A 20,068-nucleotide genomic window follows, 5' to 3' on the forward strand; every position below is an offset into this window, starting at 1 on the left:
GTAGATGGAAGAGGCATAGTAATGGAAAACAACAACAACAAAAAGCTTTGGTCTGAGATGGACTTAATCCCTCTAGACCTCCTGTCTTTATCTGTAAACTGTAAGCTCCCTGAAGCCAGGGACCATGTCGCTTGCCCCTCCATATCCCCACAACCTAGATGATCAATGGTCTAACATCATTTGCGACATGGATGAACCAGAGAACATTATATCAAGTAAAGTAAGCCAGACACAAATAAAAATACAATGTGATCTCTCCTATACATGAAATCTTTCTTAAAAAGTCAAAAAAGCCGGGCTTGGTGGCTCAGCCTGTAATCCCGCGCCTTTGGGAGGCTGAGGTGAGTGGATTACCTGAGCCCGCGGGTTGGAGACCCGCCTGGGCAGCAAGACCTCATCTCTACAATAAATCAAAAAAATCAGCCGGGCGTGGTAGCGCATGCCTGTAATTCCAGCTACTTGGAAGGCTGAGGCGGAAGGATCGCCAGAGCCCAGCAGGTCGAGGCTGCGGTGGCCGGGAGCGGCCACTGCACTCCAGTCTGGGCGACAGAGTGAGACTCCAACTCAAAAAAAAAAAAAAAAGTCAAAAAAAATAGAAAAGGAGAGTAAAACAGAAGCAGGGAAAAATGAGGAGATATAGGTCAAAGAATACCAAGCTGAAGCTATATAAGATGTACAGCATGAGAACCATAGTTAATATTGTATTGTATACTAGAAATGTGCAAGACAGTAGATTTTATGTGCCTTTATACACACCAAAATAAGCTAACTATGAGAAATGGTGGATATGTTAATTGGCTTGACTATAATAATCATTTCACTATGAATGTGTATATTATAACATCATGTTGTACACCTTAAATATATACAACTAAAAAATTAAAAATATGCTGGGCACGGTGGCAGAAGCCTATAATCTCAGCAATTTGGGAGACCAAGGCGAGAGGACTGTCTGAGTCTGCGAGTTCAAAACCGACCTGGGCAACATGGTGAGACCTCCTCTACAACAAATCAAAAAATTAACTGGGCATGGTAGTGTGCGCCTGTAGTTCCAGCTACTTGGAAGGCTGAGGTGGAAGGATTGCCAGAGTAGTCTAGCAGGTCAATGTTGGGGTGGCTGTGAGCGTGCCACTGGGCCACAGAGTGAGACTTCAATTCAAAAAAAAAGAAAAATAAAATGTAAAGGCAACTGATAAAAATCTAACATCAATTCAAGAAACTTCTGTTGGTCTTCTATACATGCTATGGTATATGCTAGCTGCGGGAGACTATAGTGGCATATAAGATAGACATAGTCATTGTCCTCTTGGAGTTTACAGGATTAAGAAAATATTTGTACAAATTGCTAATTACTGTGCTGACAATAAAAATATTTAGTACTCTGAGAAATATACCAGGGACCTAATGTTGCTTTGGAAACCAGAGAATGGTCCTGTGCAGAAGTGACATCTATATTGATTACTGAGGGAAAAGGAAAACATAACTAATGAAATCAAAATCAGAAGTAAAGAGAAAGCATTTCCAGCAAAATGAATAATATATGTGAGTTTCCCAAGACAGGAAGGGGCCTGACATGTTGAGGATCTAAATATCAGAGAGAAAAGGAAATCAAATAAACACTATGGAATTGAAACTAAAAGATGGAGAAAGCCCAGGTCATCCACGGCCTTGCAGACCAGGAGAAGGATTGAGGACTTTAAGTGATAGGGGAGTTCTGGGTTCAAGTAAACCTGACTTTAATTCTCAGTTCTGCCACTTATTAAATGGATGGAATTGCTGAATGAGTGACTTAGCCTATCTTTCAGGAATTGTGAATATAAATCACGAAATTGTTTACTGTGAAAAATAAATGATGATGAAATTATTCATAGAAGAAACTGGTAGACTTTCATTAAGTGTTGGTTTTCCTTCCCTGGACACAGGGTAAATGCAAGGAATAATGTGAAATAAGGTTCAGAAATTAGGTTAAATGCTCAGAAAAGGAGTCTTTATTTTGTAGCTTATGAGGAGCAGAATGGAACTATGAAGATTGACCCCACCATCAATGTCCACACATAAGTCAAACTCACTCAGTCTGAGCCCCAATTCTATAATTCTACAAGAGAAAATAGGAGTAGATTTCTAAAGATCAATCTGGCATGGACCCTGTCCTCAAAGACTTTACTTAGTTACTAAGAGTTATAAGGAAGAAAATACAATCTTTTAAATGGGTATAGTAGGTGAAAAAAGAAAAGCCTTTCTCTGAATGAAGGCTCATCATCTGGTAGGAAAGTTAAACTGTTTTTGCTTTGCCCCATGGCTAGTTATTTTAATTCTGTGAGTGCCCTGCAGGATTCAGAAAGCTGTGAATGTCCAAGATGTGGAGAAAAGGGAATGCTTCTACACTGCTGGTGGGAATGCAAGCTAGTTCAACCTTTATGGAAAACAGTGTGGTGATTTCTAAAAGAACTAGAAATTGACCTTCCATATGACCCAGCAACCCCCCCTCACCCCCCCCCCCCGCTGGGAATATACCTGGAAGAACTAAAAAAAGATACCTGCCCATGCATGTTTATTACAGCACTATTCACAATAGCAAAGACATGGAACCAACCATGCTGCCTATTGAAACTGGACTTTTTTTTAAAAAAAGTTTTTAAAATGTGGTACATATACACAATGGTATATTACACAGCCATAAAGAAGGACAAACAAACGAACTTCACAGTAACTTGGATGGACTTAGACTCTATTAGAATTCTCAGTGATCTATAATGAAAAACAAAGAACTGAGTACTATATGTTCTCACTCATAAGCAGACCAACATTAACCATAATACTATAAGAAAGGGATTGGCAGTAGCAGTACACTGCCAGGGGAGTATGGGAACACAACATCAATAAGGGTACCTGATCTCAAGCAAAGTGGGGACCAAAGGGAAGGCCAAACTTAACCTGTAGGATGACCACGTGTATACCTAATCCTAAATTGTACCCCACATCTTTTAAATAAATAAATAAAAGCTATGAATGTGAATTGACCATGTATCTTGATTGTATGTATAAATCAGATGGCTGATCCCATGCTCTCCTTGCTTTGTATCCTTTAGAAATGTAAAATAGCTTGCCAGAACTCTCTCCCTGTAGACTAGGGTATCACTCTGCTGAAAACAAAACAAAACAAAAATTTCAGAATCCCAGGAAACTTATCCAGGAGAAGAGTTCTTACCCCATGGAAAAGACAGGTGATAGGCATGACCTTTTCTCAGGGGAGGAGTTGTGGGGCAGGGGTCCCAGCCTCTTGGTCTCTAATTGTCAGTGGGTATGGGGTTCTTGCTGTCATTTAGCTACATCTTTTATAGTCTTTTGAAAGCTTATACTTTTTTAATGAATAAAAGTTATCTAGACAGTTTCTTCTAACAAAAGTCTAAAAAAGTGACTATCTAGACATCTTACAACTCAAGAATATGACAGTGTCTCAAGGATAAAGGAAAAAGTAGAGGAGTTTGAATTAGTGACCTCTGTGCCCACTTTCAGTCCAGTGTCCTAAAAAAGTCCAGATATAAATAAAAAATTATGTATAATAATAAATTACTATACATAGTAAACAAATATGATCATAATGAAGCTCAGGTAGTCCTGCTTAGGCATGGAGCTATCTCATGCTATCAAGAATACTGGACTACTATGTCCTGCCTTACTTACAAACAGCATTTAGGTTTCTGCTTGTCAGCCCTTGACTCTGCCATTCTCCTCATTCAGTCAATTCCACAGATGCTCTCCCAGTGCGCTGTATCTTTAGCCAGTTTTGGGGTCAGCCTTGGCTTAGGCAGGAAGAACTTATGCAAGGAACCTGGACCCCTGTGCTGCCCAGGGCTTGGGGCCTGGCCACTGCACGGACCTCCCAGGTGGTGACTGCTTGGTCAGTGACCTTCTCCTCCAGATTCCCTTACTGTGCCAATCTTGCCTCCTAAAGGGGTTGACTCCTGATATCAGCATTTTACCTAAATTCTTGACTCCTGATATCAGCATTTCAACTAAATTATGCCTGAGAAATCTACACCCCTCAGACACCATGCCCTGCTGGTCAGGATATACTCACCTTCCAGAGTCTGCCTGAACAATCACCTAGCACTTATCCAGTGGTGTGATAGTAAATGCTTAACAACTGACTTTCTGAGAAAAGTGTGTAAGTGTGTGTGTGCATGTGTGTGTGTTTACCTATACTAGGAGACCCTCCAAAAAAACAGAATTATCTTTTGAAGGGTGGGCCCCTTGTAGTATAATCAGAATTTGTTCCTCCAGATCAAACGGTCAATCAAAGTTTTGACTTGGAAGTTTTGAGAACGTTGTATCACAATTTGTGGAAGAAATGTCCCAAGTTGTGGCAAACAGGTGACTGGTTCTTTCACCACGACAACGCACCTGCCCATACCATGCTGAGTGTTCAACAATTTTTAATCAAAAATGGCACGATTCCCATGCCAACCCTCTTCTATTCACCCAATCTCACCCTGAGATTTTAGTTTGTTTGTTTCCCTCATGAAAAAGGCCCTTAAAGGAAAACATTTTGCCAATAAAGAGGTGAGATAAAAAACAGCAGAAGCACTAAAAGGCATCAAAATTGATGAGTTCAGAAATTGTTCTGAGCAGTGGAAAAGGCATCTCAATAGGTGTATTGCATCAAATGGGGAGTATTTTGAAAGTGACTGAAGTTAAAATACATAAGAATAAATACACATTTTAAAATATAAATTCCAGGTACTTTTTTGGTCCCCTCTCATATTCACACATATATACACATATATACACACATATGCATATAAGTCTATTATAAATTTTACTGAAAGAAAGGATGTGTAGCATACAATTTACAAATAATAATAATATATACAATAATCTTTATTGTAAATTCTTTATCACCTTTTGATTCTTCTATAATGTTTTTTGTTTGTTTGTTTTTTAATTGAACTTTTGAATCTGGAGAGCCAACTGACAGCTGCAATTCCTGGAGAAACTGCACAATTAATGAACAAATGCAGTTTCCATGTAAATATTGGCTAATAATTTCATTTCCATTAAGTAAATAAAACAAAAATAAAGCAACTAGGACCTGTTTTAAAGCTTCACTTATTTTTCAATAACATAAGTAACTTCTTTGTGGAATCAAATAATAGTTTTTGAGTACTAGAAGAATATTTTCTCAATTTTTGATGCAATTTACAAACAGACACAGAAATCTTTACCTTTAATCTGATTAACATTTTCTCCATCACTTTCTTAGGTCTAGGCCTGTAGTCACCAAATTTCCCTTGTAAATAACCAGAGATTAAATATATTCAGCTTTGTGAAACACATATGGTCTCTGTTATATATTCTTCTTTGTATGTATGTTTTATTGTTTGTTTGTTTGTTAACAATTTTTTAAAATGTAAAAGCCAAAACCATTTTTAGTTCCTGAGTCATATAAAACCTACTTCAGACTGGATATGGCTTATGGAATTGTAGTTTGCCAATACCTGAACTAGACATTTCACAAAATAATAAATCAATCCCTGACTTACAATATCAACTGATTTTGATGGTGCAAATATTTTCACTGTAGCCAATTTCAAGCTCCCAATGTGATATCATGAGCACAGATTGGGAAGAGATATGTGGCTATACACTATTATGTGTTATTTCCACCATACAGATACAATAGATGTCTGAAACCTTAAAAGCATAAATAATAGTAAAATACAATAGAATAGAGACTAATGTGTCATGAGTATCTGCTGTCTTTATGTTTGATATAATTTATTTAACTTTACATTTCTATAATTTAATTCTTGGTGGTGGATGCATTTACGAAATTTGTAAAATTTTAACAATCAGCTCTTGAAAGCTATATGGCAACTCAAGCCCCTCACTTCATTTATCCTGGCTAAAGGTAGATCTGGGGTAAGCAAGCTCTGACTTCCTCCACCTCCCTATTTGAACTTCCTCAGGCAGCCCCCCTATCACACCACCTCATCTTAAATGTGATGTGATGAGTGGATTTTATACCCTGTACTTTGTGATCAATTTGAGACCTCCCTAACTATTGGACAATGCTTAGAAAAGACAGTAGATGAATCTACTAAGAAAAGACATCTTATAAATACCTTCCTAGGGTAAAGAAAACAATGATTTCTGTATGATCTGAGGTTTGGGAATTATTTATGGCGGGGGAAACAAAAACCCAGAATTTATTTATTTATAATTTATTTATTTAAAAACTGTGCATTTATTCTTACATGTTTAAACTTCAAAGTACTTTCTGTTTGATGCAATACACCTATCAAGATGCTTTTTCCACTACTCAAAACAGTTTTTGAACTTATCAGCTTTGATGCCTTTTAGTGCTTCTGCTGCTTTTCGTTTCACCTCTTCCACATTGGCAAAACGTTTCCCTTTTGAGGAGTTTTTTCATAGGGGAAACAAAAAAGTCGCTCAAGGCAAGATTCGGTGAATACAGAGGGTGGGGCACAGGAATCATGCCATTTTTGGTCAAAAACTGCTGAACACAGTGTAGTGTGGGTAGGTGCACTTGTAAATTACCCATCATGAAATGGGCAAATGTGTTGAAAGATTCACCACAAAAAAAATTCACTGGCACAAACACAGCTTCTCACAATAATGTTAGCTGATACACTGATGCCAATGGGTTCCTAGAACACTTTCCTATCGAGGGAAGCCTGTACTATGAGAGGCCTACCCTCCAAAAGATAATTCCAGGTATTTTTGAGTCCCCCCTCAGATGCCTCCAGTACTTACACTAATACAGTTTATCCAGACTGTCTCATCCTAAAACTGCAGAAATTACTAAGGGAAGTTTTGTTTGAAGTTACTCCTGGTTATGTGTCCACAGGAGTACATGAAAGGTCTGCCAGCTCACTCGTGACATTGGGCTGGCAGTAGCTGGATTTCTAGAAGACTGGTATTCATTCAACAAACATTTCATGAAAGGCATGAAAAGAAGGGAGAAGTAATAACTAGTTGTAAGAATAATGAAAAGTAATAATAATAATAAGAAGAAGAAGAAGAAGAAGAAATCTAAGGGTATCAAGAGAAAGAATAAATTTAGGTACCAGCCACAATATAATAACTATTAGGAGGACAATTAAGAAGCAAATGGTTCAGACTATGAAGGAGATTTTTTTGTGGTTACTTATAGGGCTTGTGAAGTTTTCAAAAACCTGACCATATAGATATCTCTGCCCCCTACCTGTATCTGGGTATAGCTCTTAGGATAAGCAAAACTAAAAGACTATACAATATATGAAAGTAGGCATATTTATTTTTGTGGATGGCAGTAACTGACAATAAATAAATAAATATAGCCTTCCAATTTCTTTTCTTTTCTTTTTTTTTTTTTTGAGTTGGAGTCTCACTCTGTCACCCAGACTGCAGTGCAGTGACCGCTCCTGGCCACCACAGCCTCAGCCTGCTGGGCTCCGGCAATCCTTCCGCCTCAGCCTTCCAAGTAGCTGGAACTACAGGCACGCGCTACCACACCCGGCTAATTTTTTTGATTTATTGTAGAGATGAGGTCTCACCAAGTTGCCCAGGCGGGTCGCGAACCCATGGGCTCAGGCAATCCACTCACCTCAGCCTCCCAAGGCACGGGATTACAGGCTGAGCCACTAGCCTTCCAATTTCAACTTTGCTTTCAGTCTTCTAGAAGTAGTGGGTGCAAGAAAGTTTTTCTAGTGTCCAAAAAAAGAGAGAGAGAGAGAAAAAAGAAAAAGAAAGAAAGAAAGAAAAAGTCTTTTGCCCTTAATTTAAATCATTGTTTTTCTAGGGAAATCTAATTTGGGGGGGAAAAAATGTTTTTCTAATTAACTGGATGACTGTGTGCTATGCAAACAATAAAGATTCTTGTTTGAAAGTAATGCATGCCCCCGCTCCTAAGACTACCAAGGGAATTTAAAATAAAAAAAATGCAAGCAGTTCCAACCTCATATTTTTCCAGCGCTAAACAGAATTCCCAGATCCAGCGTTTTCACGTCAGTTCCTAATTTAAAACCCACAAGTGTTGAGCGGGTTGGACTGCAGCAAGACACATCTTCTCCTCTCTAGAAATGACTGTATTTGATCTCTGTCTGGGTTTCTCAGCATGTCCGTCTCATCCTTTCTCTTCCTCTTGTGCTATGGTTGGCCCAGAAGGTTAGAAACTGCACAATTAGATGGATGGTGGAAGATTTCGTAATGCTCTGGTGCTGGGCTGTGCAGTCTAGCCAAATTCCATTCATTAGCTAAGGCGCCAGGGTGAGTGTGGCCAGTAAGAATGCTGTTTTGGTTCCATCGAAGAGCTGATAGGGAATAGGAAATACACATTTAGTATTTTGGTTTCTGAGAGGCTGTATGGACAAGTGAAGAGTCTAGGATGCTGGGAATTTGGAGGCCAGGAATTAATCACATTTCAACCACTAACTGAGCACAAGCAACTTCCATTCCCTTGTTGACTGTATTTTTTCCTATTTTGACACAGTTTTCTTATGCTGTCTGCACCAGCATCAGATTCCTACCTTAGACATTAAGCATGTCAAAGTCAAGAATCACATATTCAATTCACTCACCATTTACTGAGCCACCTACACTCTGCTAGGTCCTATGATAGGTGCTGTGGAAAGTGATATTAATCAGACATGATCTCTGTCCTCAAAGAGCTTATAGACTACAGAGGAGACAGATCTCTTAAAAACAAAAATAAAGCAAATGTAATGTATGAGACATATTAAAATTTCCAAAAGAAATTGAACCAAGACTGGTTGAATGAAGGGGTAGAGGTTTTTAGGGAAGAAGGAATACCATTGGAGAAAACAGCACAAGCAAAGGGTTGGAGGTCAAGTGACTGATGAGGTTAAGTGAAAGATTTGGATGAGGCTGGGCAAGAGAAAAGAATTATACTTCTCCTGAGGTGTGAACAGGACAAAACAACTTTGGGCTTTGAGGCAATTGAGATTTAGGGAGAATCTGCACAATAGCAGGTTTTAGGAGTTTTTAAAAAATCAATTGAATAGAAATTAATTAAATATTCGAGCGGTGTTTTTTTTTATGCCTTTTACCTTTTGCATAGGCTTCACCTCTCAAAAAGCTGGTATGAGACTTGAATGTTATCAACTAAAGCAGGGTGTATAAATCACATAGGCTTGAAATTTGTCTAAGCTTTGAACTATAATATCTGCTTGTCTACCATAACATTTTGAATTTTCTGCTTTTGAAAATTCACCCACACATATGAATTTTCTATTCTTGTCACTGATTCTGTGACATTTTCTAGACATTGTAGATTTCAAAGTGATAAGGCCAGACTTCAGGAGATCTTTTACTTAAGATTTCGGCCTGTAGGCCAGGTGCAGTGGCTCAAGCCTGTAATCCCAGAGCCCTATGGGAGGCTGAAGCAAGAGGATTGCCTGAGCCCAAGGGTTCGAGACCAGCCTGGGCAACTTGGTGAGACTGCATCTCTACAATATATCAAAAAAATTAGCTGGGCATGGTAGCGCCTGCCTGTAGTTCCAGCTACTTGGAAGACTGAGGCAGAAGGATCACCTGAGCCTAGCAGGCTGGCACTGGAGTGGCCATGAGCATGCCATTGCACTCCAGCTTGGATGACAGAGTGAGACTCTGACTCAAAAAAAAAAGGATTTTGGCCTGTACTTTATATGGCTGCCATCAGGTAACGGTGGTGTTCAGCTGGAATTTTCCTGCCCAAATGACTCTACATTTCTGAAATTTAGGTAAAAATTAAATATTTATTAAAATAACATCTAAAATATTCATAGTTATCTTATATAAATATAATGAATCACTGTTTGAGCCAGAGCCAAATTTTAAGGAATACTGACACCTAGGTTTTATCTGTGCCTTTCTTGCTAATTTTCAACTTCTATAAGCCATTGTATGATTAAGCTCTGCTTCTATGTCCCAGACCTAAGTAGAAACAGTTTATCTGATCATTATCTTAAAAATTATAAGTTTTTATATTGTTTTAAAGTTCATATACAAGGTTCCAGCCCTTCAGGGATTTACAGCAGGATTATAAATGATTTTCTCAGGGCTTTAACATCACATCTTTAAGCTACCTACATACAACTTTCCAAAGAGACCATGCTGAGTTGCCTGCTTAGAGTATCATTCCCTACAGACTAAATTAATTGGGTGTCTTGAGTTGCCTGCTTAAAATTTTCAGTTGCTCTCAGAGTGACTTTTGCTCTCTCTATTTCTCTCCCTGTTCTTCAAATGACCAGATACTCTCATCTTTTGGCTTCATATTGAAGAAAGTACATGGGGGGGAGAACAACTGTTGATAGTCCTAGCAAAGACTGGCCCCTTTCAACATGGGGAATTTTTCTTTCATTAATAGGAATTTTCCCTTTCTTTAGCCCCTTCCCCTTAGAAACTCAGATATGTGATAATATCTCATTAGACTTAACTATTTAAAAACTGCTGTTAACTCCCGAAGCAGAACCACACCTCCATATAAAACTACTTCTATTTTTTGTTTGTTTTTCACTGTCAGGCCCTCTTTTCTACCTGAAACGTGCTGTGTAAAAAGTATTTCATAAAATGTTAATAGTTTCAAAAATAAATTGTGGTTTTCTCAGAAATTTTCTTTTTAATTTTTGTTAAAGATGGGGAGTGTAATCCCAGCACTTTGGGAGGCCAAGGTGAGTGGATTGCCTGATCCCATGGGTTTGAGAACAGCCTGGGTAACTTGGTGAGACCTCATCTCCACACTAAATAAATAAATAAAAATTAGCTGAGCATGGTAGTGCATGCCTTAGTTCCAGCTACTTGGAAGGCTGAGGCTGAAGGATCGCCTGAGCCCAGCAGGTCAAGCTGGGGTGGCTGTGAGCGTACCACTACACTCCAACCTGGGCAACAGAGTGAGACTCCAATTGAAAAAAAAAAAAGGAAAGTATTTGTAAAGATGTGGAGTACAATTCAGGGTTATGTATACAAATGTTCATTATGTTCACTATGCAGATGCCCTTATTGATGAGGTGTGCCCCCCACTCCCCTGGCAGTTTCCCATTACTGCCAATGCCTCCTCCCACCCCCTGGCAGTTTCCCACTACTGCCAATCCCTTTCTTTCATTTTTTTTTTGAATTGGAGTCTCACTGTGTCATCCAGCCTGGAGTGCAGTGGCGCTCCCGGCCACCGCAACCTCAACCTGCTGGGCTCCGGTGATCCTTCTGCCTCAGCCTTCCAAGTAGCTGGAACTACAAGCGTGCGCTACCACGCCTAGCTAATTTTTGACTTATTGTAGAGATGAGGTCTCGCCAAGTTGCCCAAGCGGGTCTCGAATCCATGGGCTCAGGCAATCCACTCAGCTCGGCCACCCAAAGTGCTGGGATTACAGGCTGAGCCACCGAGCCTGGCCGTATTATGATAATTGTCTGCTTATGAGTGAGAACATGTGGTACTCAGTTCTTTGTTTCTGTGATAGATCACTCAGTATTATAGACTCTAAGTCCATCCAAGTTCTGCAAAGTTCATAATTATGTCCTTCATTATGGCTGTGTAACATTCTATCATGTATATGTACTACATTTTTTTAACCCAGTCTTCTTTCGAAGGACAGCACGGTTGGTTCCATGTTTTTGTTATTGTGAATAATGCTGCAATAAACATGAATGCCCAAGTATCTTTTTCATACAGTGTTTTGAGTTCTTCCAGGTATATTCCCAGAAGGAGGATTGTGGGGTCATATGGAAGATCGATTTTTAGATTTTTTAGGAATTGCCAAACTGTTTTCCATAGAGGGAGTACTAGTTTACACTCCCATCAACAGTGTAAAAATATTCCCTTTTCCCTGCTTCCTCTCCAGCATCTGTTGCTTTTTGAGTTATTGATGATGGCCATTCTGACTGGAGTTAGGTGGTATCTAAATGTGGTTTTAATTTGCATTTCTTTGATGACTAGTGAGGCTGAGCATTTTTTCATGTATCTGTTGGCTGCTCATATGTCTTCTTTTTAGAAGTGTCTATTCATATCTTCTGCCCAATTTGTAATGGGGCTGTTTGTCTTTAAGCAAATTTTCACTCATCACTTGCCAAATAATCTGAAATTATTCTCACTAATCTCTTGCTCTTCTTCTGTGATGTCATCCTGAATTCTTAGTCTTGATTCTCAATCTTCAGCCTGGAGCTCCACCACAGCAATCAGTCACACTTGTCTCAATAGCAACCAGAGAGAGATATTTCCGTTTCCAAAATTTTCCTATATTCTTTGCTATTCCTAGATATCCTTGTACATTTGCTACTCATTTTCATTTTGTTTTGCCTGTAATAACTCTGTCAATCATTTCTTTTTTTCTATGGCTAAAATTAGGTGTAACATTATTCTCTGATTACAAACCCTCTCCAATTTGACTTTCAAAGTTTGTCTTCTTCAAGAGCTAGTAGCTCATAGCAGAATAAAACATTTTGAAAAAATACATACATATATGATCTATATGTAATATAAATGTGTTTTAGAAAATGTATTTGTAAGGAGGTGTAGACCTGATTTGAGAGTTAATATATAATCTTAATCATTTGTTTCTAATTAGATTTCATAACATGCCTGAGAGTTTCAAAGGGAAAAAGAATGGAAAAGGAGAAGATTCACGTGGAAGAAAAATACCTCCATGTTTGAAAAAAAGTCTATTCTGGAGATGTGTATGCATGTGTGTGTGTGTGTGTGTGTGTGTGTGTATGTATGTGTGTATTTGATTTGTAAATATTTAGTAAGCACTCTCCAAGCACCAAGCATGGACTCGGGTACTAGAGTGGGGGAAAAATGAACAACTTTTCCTATTTTCAAGTTTCTCTTGATCCAGCAAGAGAAAGAGATACATACCGTAAAACATACTTCAGTGTACTAAATCTTGTTTTTATATGAACAAAGAACTTTGGGAGCAGAAAACAGGTATATTTAATTAATTATTTCTGAGGAATTTAGAGTTGACTTTGCCAAGTCTTAAAGGATTAGTAGAGTTTCACCAAGCAACGGTTGAAAGATGTGTGAAAGACACAAAGGTGGAAAAGTACACAAAATAATCAGGTAACAGGGACTTATAAAACAAATTTTTATTCTGGTAAATGGCAAGAAGTGAGGATAGTAGCATAAGGTTGGCGCTGGGAAGGTCTTTAAATGTGTTCTTACTCATTTTCAAAGCAACAGGACACTATGAAAAGATTTCAGGTGGAGGAATAAAATTCTTAAACTGTAATTCAGACAACAATAAAAGGACTATGTGTAAAGATGAGGAGACAAGCAGAAAAATCAAATAGGAGCTATTACAGGGTCGATGCGCCTATTCATAAAGGCCTGAATTAGAGTGATTGTCCTATGAGAAGAGGGGAACTTATAGGAGACATTTTAGAAGTGGACACTACTAGGTGTAATGATCAACTGATTGTGAGAAATTGGGGGAAAGGGGAGGCAAGTATTAATGAGATTTGGTTGGGTGACTAGATACATAGCAGTGCCACTAGATAAAGTTGAGAAAACAAGAGGAGAAACATATTTTGATAAAGAGAAGTACTTAGGGGATACTCAATGGAGTGGGAGATGCTCAAGTAGAGATTTACAGGAGGAAGTTCATACTCAAGGAAAGCTAGATCTAGAATCACAGTTTTAAGATTCATAGTTAGAGCCATAAAAGCGGATAAGGTCATTACCAAGGTCAAGTGTGGAGTGAAAAAGAGCCAAACACCAAACCCCCAAGGAACTCACATCAAAGAGATAATGAGAAGAGGAAGAGCCAAGAAGAGTCTAGAAAGAGGCAGTTAAAAGGTAAGAAAAGTAGAAGAGAAGGTGCAACCAAAACCAAGGGGAAAGAAGATAAGAAAAGTAGGGAAGGCCAAATATGGCAGGATTTCCAAAGAAGTTGTTGCCAATTATCAGATAACTAGGATTTTAGGAGAGCAACTTCAACAGTGAGGAAAACAAGCTCGATGCCCAGGAACGTTCTGAACAGGAGGGGAGGATGCAGGGGCAGCCACTCTAAAGAAGAGGAACTGTGGGAAGCAGTAGGCTTGGGGATTGATTTGTTTGATTTTGAAGTATTAAAGTGCCATGAGAATATAATTTCAATCTTAACACCTATATCATCATGATGTTTAAAAACACAGAGGCTTTGTTTCCCATGTGACTTAAGCACCTTAAGTTCTTGCTTCATTTCTGCTTGTCTTAAATCCTGCCATGTGTAAACTGTTACTTAAGACATTTTTTACCGATGATGCACAATTTATCTTTTTTAATGAAAGAACATGGTCTCATAGTAAAATGAATTGTTAGAATGTGGATGATTTGACTGGGAATAAACACCCACCTCGAGGATGTTGGGGGGAAGAACACTGAACAGGTCATCCACAAATCCCAGATCCTGAAGCCTACGAGAAGCCAGGTATCAGGGAGAAGATGAGAAGAAGAAGGAAGTAGTTTACAAGACACTAAGGGAAGCAAATGTTTTCAGAATGAAGTGCCAGATAAGGTGAGGGTAATGAAATGAAGCTTTTCTATTTGGTATGAAAATATCACTGGACCTTAAGAGAACAATTTCAGTTGAATGATGAAGCATAAGCCAGACTTGGAGAGTGAACAGACAGCAATGAGCTAATAGACCTTTCTTTTCTCACACACAGTAAATAATTTATCTTCTATATACAATGAACTGTTACAAGTAATGGGCCTGAGTGCGTGTATATATACACATATGCATACACACATGCACACATACATAATGTATCTTTATACAGCAATGGCCCTATGGCTACATATTTAATATAACTTATATCTCACGTAAGAACTTCAGCTGGACATGGTGGCTCATGCCTGTAATCCCAGCACTTTGGGAAGCAGAAGCGAGAGGATTGCATGAGAGCAGGGGTTTGAGACCAGCAACTTAGCGACACCTCACCTCTACAATAAATCAGAAAATTAGCTGAGCATGATGGCATGCACCTGTAGTTCCAGCCACTTAGGAAGCTGAGGCAGAAAAATCACCTGAGCCCAGCAGGGCAAGGCTGTGGTGACCATGAGCGTGTCACTGCACTCCAGCCTGGGTGACAGAGTGAGACTCTGACTCAAAGAAAAAGAAAAAGAAAGAAAAAGAGCATCACATAAATGTACTTATTCCACAACATACATTATAGTAGTACCTATAAAGATTTAAAAACCTTATACATTTTTATTTTTGCTACTTTCCCTTTAAAAAATAATTATGAACTTGAAAACTGACTTGACATCCAAAGAAGGACTGACTGTTAGATGTACCAATATAAGGAAGGGAGGGTTAACTTACTGTTCTTGAGAGGGATTATATATTCTAGAGTTTCTATAGTGATTCTGGTAGATGACGGAATTTTATTCTTTCTCTCCCCCTCACCCTCCTTCCAGTGGAATGGAGCATATCTAAAGACCTTTCTCCTTTGGCTGGAGAAATCATCATGGATAACCTGCAGGCTCTGAGATGCACAATCACAGGACTCAGGACGGTAAATGCAACCCACCCACCCCTCCCCCAGTAAACTTCCCATTTCACTATCACTGATGTTTGTGCTGGGAAGTTGGTGGCAATTGCCTATTCTAGAAGCAACAGCCAACACCCAGTCCTCTGGCAACAACTGTCACTCATTAAGCCCAATATGTCTGGTATCCATAATCTGAATTTCATAAAAGACTAAGCAGACAGCATGAATCACTTTGTAAACTGCCATGTTCTAAGGAGATCAGAAAAAGACTGGCCTCATACAAGCCTTGAAAGCTGCTGCTTTCTGGATCACAGTCTAATCTTGGGGGTAGGAGGGGGGATCAAAGGCTCTAAGAGATCCAATTTTGACTCCCTGTCTGATGGTAAAAATAACAGCCTCATCTCACCCTCACCCCCACAGCCTCAGCCTTAGTTGAGATCAGTCATCAGTTGCAGTCACACAATTTCCTGAGAGAAATCCTTTTCCCTTGATTTAAAAAAAAAAAACTGTCTAAATATGCTCTAACAAAAAGAAACTATATATGGTGGAGCTATATTTTTCAGTAACCTAAACAAATTTAAACTGTGAATGAAAAACTGGAACAAACTATGCTTATTTTCTTAACTGATATAAACTCAAAAGTTAATTATTTATAGAATTATAAACCATATGAGCACATAAAATGCAAAAATTAAAAACATTTTGCAAATCAGTTCAAACTGGAACAAATCTTGTATTTCCTCAAGCAATTAAAATGCAAAATATAAAAATTTTTTTCTCAAAATATTTTTAATATAAACTTATGGAAACCTTTACTTTTGGGATCCAATTGAAATAATTAATATCTTAGGACTTTCATATGGGAGAGATGGAAGGATAATTTTTTGTTGTTGTTTTCTTAAACATTAATCAAAACAATTATCTGTAAAGTATAATCCTGCAACCCAGCCATTTAAAAGATGCATTAGGCCGCATCTCTTCAAGCTTAAACCAGTTTATTCTAAAGGAATTCTTGGTGGTTAGGTAACCACTACAGAATCCTGAGTTTTAGTCCTAATCGCATATCTATACGAGGGGCCAGAACTGTGGATTACCAGAGCAAACAAAGCCCTGAGTGGGTGGCCCTCAGAGATGCTATCAGTAGAAGACTGCTTCCAACTCTATGGCTCACTCAATGGAAGAAGGCCAAAAGGAACCCTAGGAACCATTGCTTAAAAGAAAAAGCGATATGGTGATAAAAATGGAAAATACTCCATAAAGAGTTTCTCTCATATCTGAACTAATTTCTATAGGGATTTTTCCCCTTGACCACCTAATGAGCCACATTCTTACCATATAAAAGCCTAGAAGTAGATTTACACTTCTACACAATCTCTGTAAACTTCAGGTGACTAGAAACCCATTTTTAATGTTAAAAAAATTAACTATATGATTTAATAAGATCAATATTATTAAATCTCTAGCAATGGCTCCACATTGATGTGTCTTTTTTTAAACATCAAATACCATTTTATAATTTTTGCAAGCAATGTTTCATCAAATACTGGCTTTTCAAATACCCTTTTGGGTTTATCAAAAAAAAACCAAAACTTTTCAGCTTCTCAAAGCAAAATATAAAAATCATGTAAGCCAGGCACATTGGCTCATGCCTATAATTTCAGCTCTTCAGGAAGATGAAGCAGGAGAATTGCTTCAGCCCAGAAATTTGAGAACAGCCTGTGCAGCATAGTAAGACCTCAGCTCTACAAAAAATCAAAATATAAGCAGGGTGTGGTGGCACCTGCCTATAGTCCCATCTACTCAGAAGGCTGATGTGGGAAGATTGCCTGAGCCCAGGAGGTTAAGACTGTGGTGAACCATGATCTTGCCACTGCACTCCAGCCTGGGCATCAGAGGGAGACCCCCAACTTAAAAAAAAAAAATTTTTTTTTAAGATTATCAGCAAACACAACAATTCCTTTATAAAAAGGCCTTGAAGAATATAAACCATTGTTTTAATATTAGCTTTAAAATTGAAGCCATACCAAAGAGTTAATTTTTTAAAATGAGCAGCTGAGTAAAGAATATTTATTACAGGATTATTTATTATGACACAAAATGTGAGAATAATTGAAACGTCAACCAGTTAGGGCCTGGTTAAATAACTGGTGATATTTGCTCACAGTGAAGTACTATGCAGTTACTAAAAGAATGAAGTCGTTCTTTAATGCACTAATCTGAAAAGATACTTATTAACACTTTTTAACTTTCTAAAGCAAGTTGATCAGCTAAAAGATGTGAAGGTTGTTGCCTCTAGGGAGGGGGAAATAAAGAGAATGAGATAAGAGTGAGGGATTACTGGTTTTGGTAAACTTTGTGGAACTGCATAGCTTTTAAAAATTGGCATAAAATTTTGGGGGGGATCAGGAAAAGTAATTATGATATTTAAATTTTGAAAAAAAGAAAGTACATAGAAACCAAGAGGGCACTTCAAATATAGTTACAATAACATCTATGATGTAATAACGACAACAACAAAAAAGCCAGAATGCTAAAGTGTGGGAAATGCAGTTCCAAAGGAATGAGGAGTTGAGATCTATGTCAAGGGTAAGAGTGATGAAATAAAACGCCTGATATGTCATTCTATTTCAATACTTTGCAGGGACAACAATATTTTGTTCAAGTCTCGGCCTATAACATGAAAGGATGGGGACCTGCTCAGACCACAACACCAGCATGTGCCTCTCCTTCTAGTAGGTGGTGACTGTGAACTCTCTCCAGCATGGCAACAACTCCATCCTCAGGGTGCCGTTACCATTCTCTTCCCCCACAGCTTGTAACCAAGAGACCTTTTCAGGCCAGCATCTAGGCCACATAATGAATAATCCCTTTGCAGAAATGGTCCTGGAGAGGCAGCTCTTTGAAATGAAAGGAGAGGGAATTCAGAACAGAAAGTCCGAATTTGATACTCATTATACCTTTTATCATCTGTGTGACCTTCAAAAGTTGCTTAAGCTCTCTGAGCCTCAATTCAACATCTGTAGAATGGGTCTAGTCATACCCTTTCACAGGGCTTTTGTGGGGATTGAAAGAGATGACACAGCAGGAGTGGCTGGCCCAGAGTACATATAGTCACATAACATTTAAACTGTAGCTCTTATCTTCCCTTCCTCATTCTCAGCAGACACATCCACACCAATCTGGTAAGAGAATAAAACCTAACAAATCCTACTTATCTGACACTGTCAAACAAAACAAAACAAAGCTTTTCTACTAACAGATACCCTGCTATAAATATAATCTATAAAATTTGCAGTGGTGGCTGAGAAACCGAGCAAAGGCCTCTTGTAATTATTTGAAAATCAGTAATTTATGCCTGGTATGTTTGGTCACTCACTATTGACTAGAACATTTAATTAACCAGAACAAACATCACCAGACATAGCTTAGGATCGCTCTTCTATGAAATAAGCCCAATACTCTGAATTGTAGTTTCATTTTTAAAAAAAACTTCACTAATATGATAGTTTAAAATGATATATGCTTCCTGTGAGAGTACAAACTGCTACATCCTTTATGGAACAAAATTTACTGTATTATATCACCACCTTAAGAAAATCTGTTTCCTTTTACTCCATAATCACACACCTAGAAGACTAACCTAAGTAAACAGACACAATTTTGTACAATGATGTATCCTAGAGCCATATGTTGATAGCAGCAAAAAATTATGTGTGGTAGGGAGAACAAATATCCAATATTAACTTAATGGTAAGTAAAGTATGATGTTTCTTTATTTATGTCAATACTACAAACAAAATATAACCACTAAAAAATTTTGAGCCGGGTGTGGTAGCTCAAACCTGTAATCCCAGCAATTTGGGAGGCTAAGGTGAGAGGATTCCTTGAGCTCAGGGGTTCAAGACCAGCCTGGGCAACTTGGTGAGATCGTGTCTCTACAATAAATAAATAAATAAAAATTAGCTGGGCGTGGTAGCACATGCCTGTAGTTCCAGTTACTTGGAAGGTTGAGGTGGAAGGATCACCTAAGCCCAGCAGGTCAAGACTGCAGTGGCCGTGAGCATGCCATTGTACTCCAGCCTGAGCGATAGAGTGAGACTCCAACTCAAAAAAAAATTTTTTTTGTCCGAGCTCAGTGGCTTTGCCTGTAATTCCAGCACTTTGGGAGGCTGAGACGAGTGGATTGCCTGAGGCTGCGGGTTTGAGACCAGCCCGGGCAACTTGGCAAGACCTTGTCTCTACAATAAATCAAAAATTAGCCAGGCATGGTAGTATGCACCTGTAGTTCCGGCTACTTGGAAGGCTGAAGTAGAAGGATCCAGGAGCCAGCAGGTCGACGCTGGAATGGCTGTGAGTGTGCCACTGCACTCCAGCCTGGGCAATGGAGTGAGACTCCAACTCAAAAAAAAAAAAAAAATTTTTTTAAAGACATTCATTGTGTGGAAAAAATGCCTATAATGTAAGTTTTATGTTTAAAAATGCAAAAATATGGGAATTTTTCACACAACATTTAAACTGTAGGTTTGCGTATAATTAGGTAAGTGTGTCTGTGTCTTGATAAGTCTCATTTAGTGTATCTTAATCCTCACAGCAATCTTGC

General features: G+C 38.5%; 1 protein-coding gene across 1 annotated transcript in view; it reads left to right on the forward strand.

Annotated features, from left to right (window-relative positions):
- The window catches only part of ANKFN1 (ankyrin repeat and fibronectin type III domain containing 1), a 294,650-nt gene that overhangs the window by 236,215 nt on the left and 38,367 nt on the right, over positions 1-20,068 (forward strand). The window contains exons 8-9 of the mRNA XM_008072011.1: positions 15,395-15,492; positions 18,110-18,200. Coding sequence (XP_008070202.1) covers positions 15,395-15,492; positions 18,110-18,200 — 189 coding nt within the window. The remainder of the gene's footprint in view (positions 1-15,394; positions 15,493-18,109; positions 18,201-20,068) is intronic.

Source organism: Carlito syrichta, unplaced genomic scaffold (assembly GCF_000164805.1).
Source record: "Carlito syrichta isolate Samal-C Ts95f unplaced genomic scaffold, Tarsius_syrichta-2.0.1 Scaffold314811, whole genome shotgun sequence".
Taxonomy (NCBI): Eukaryota; Metazoa; Chordata; class Mammalia; order Primates; family Tarsiidae; genus Carlito; species Carlito syrichta.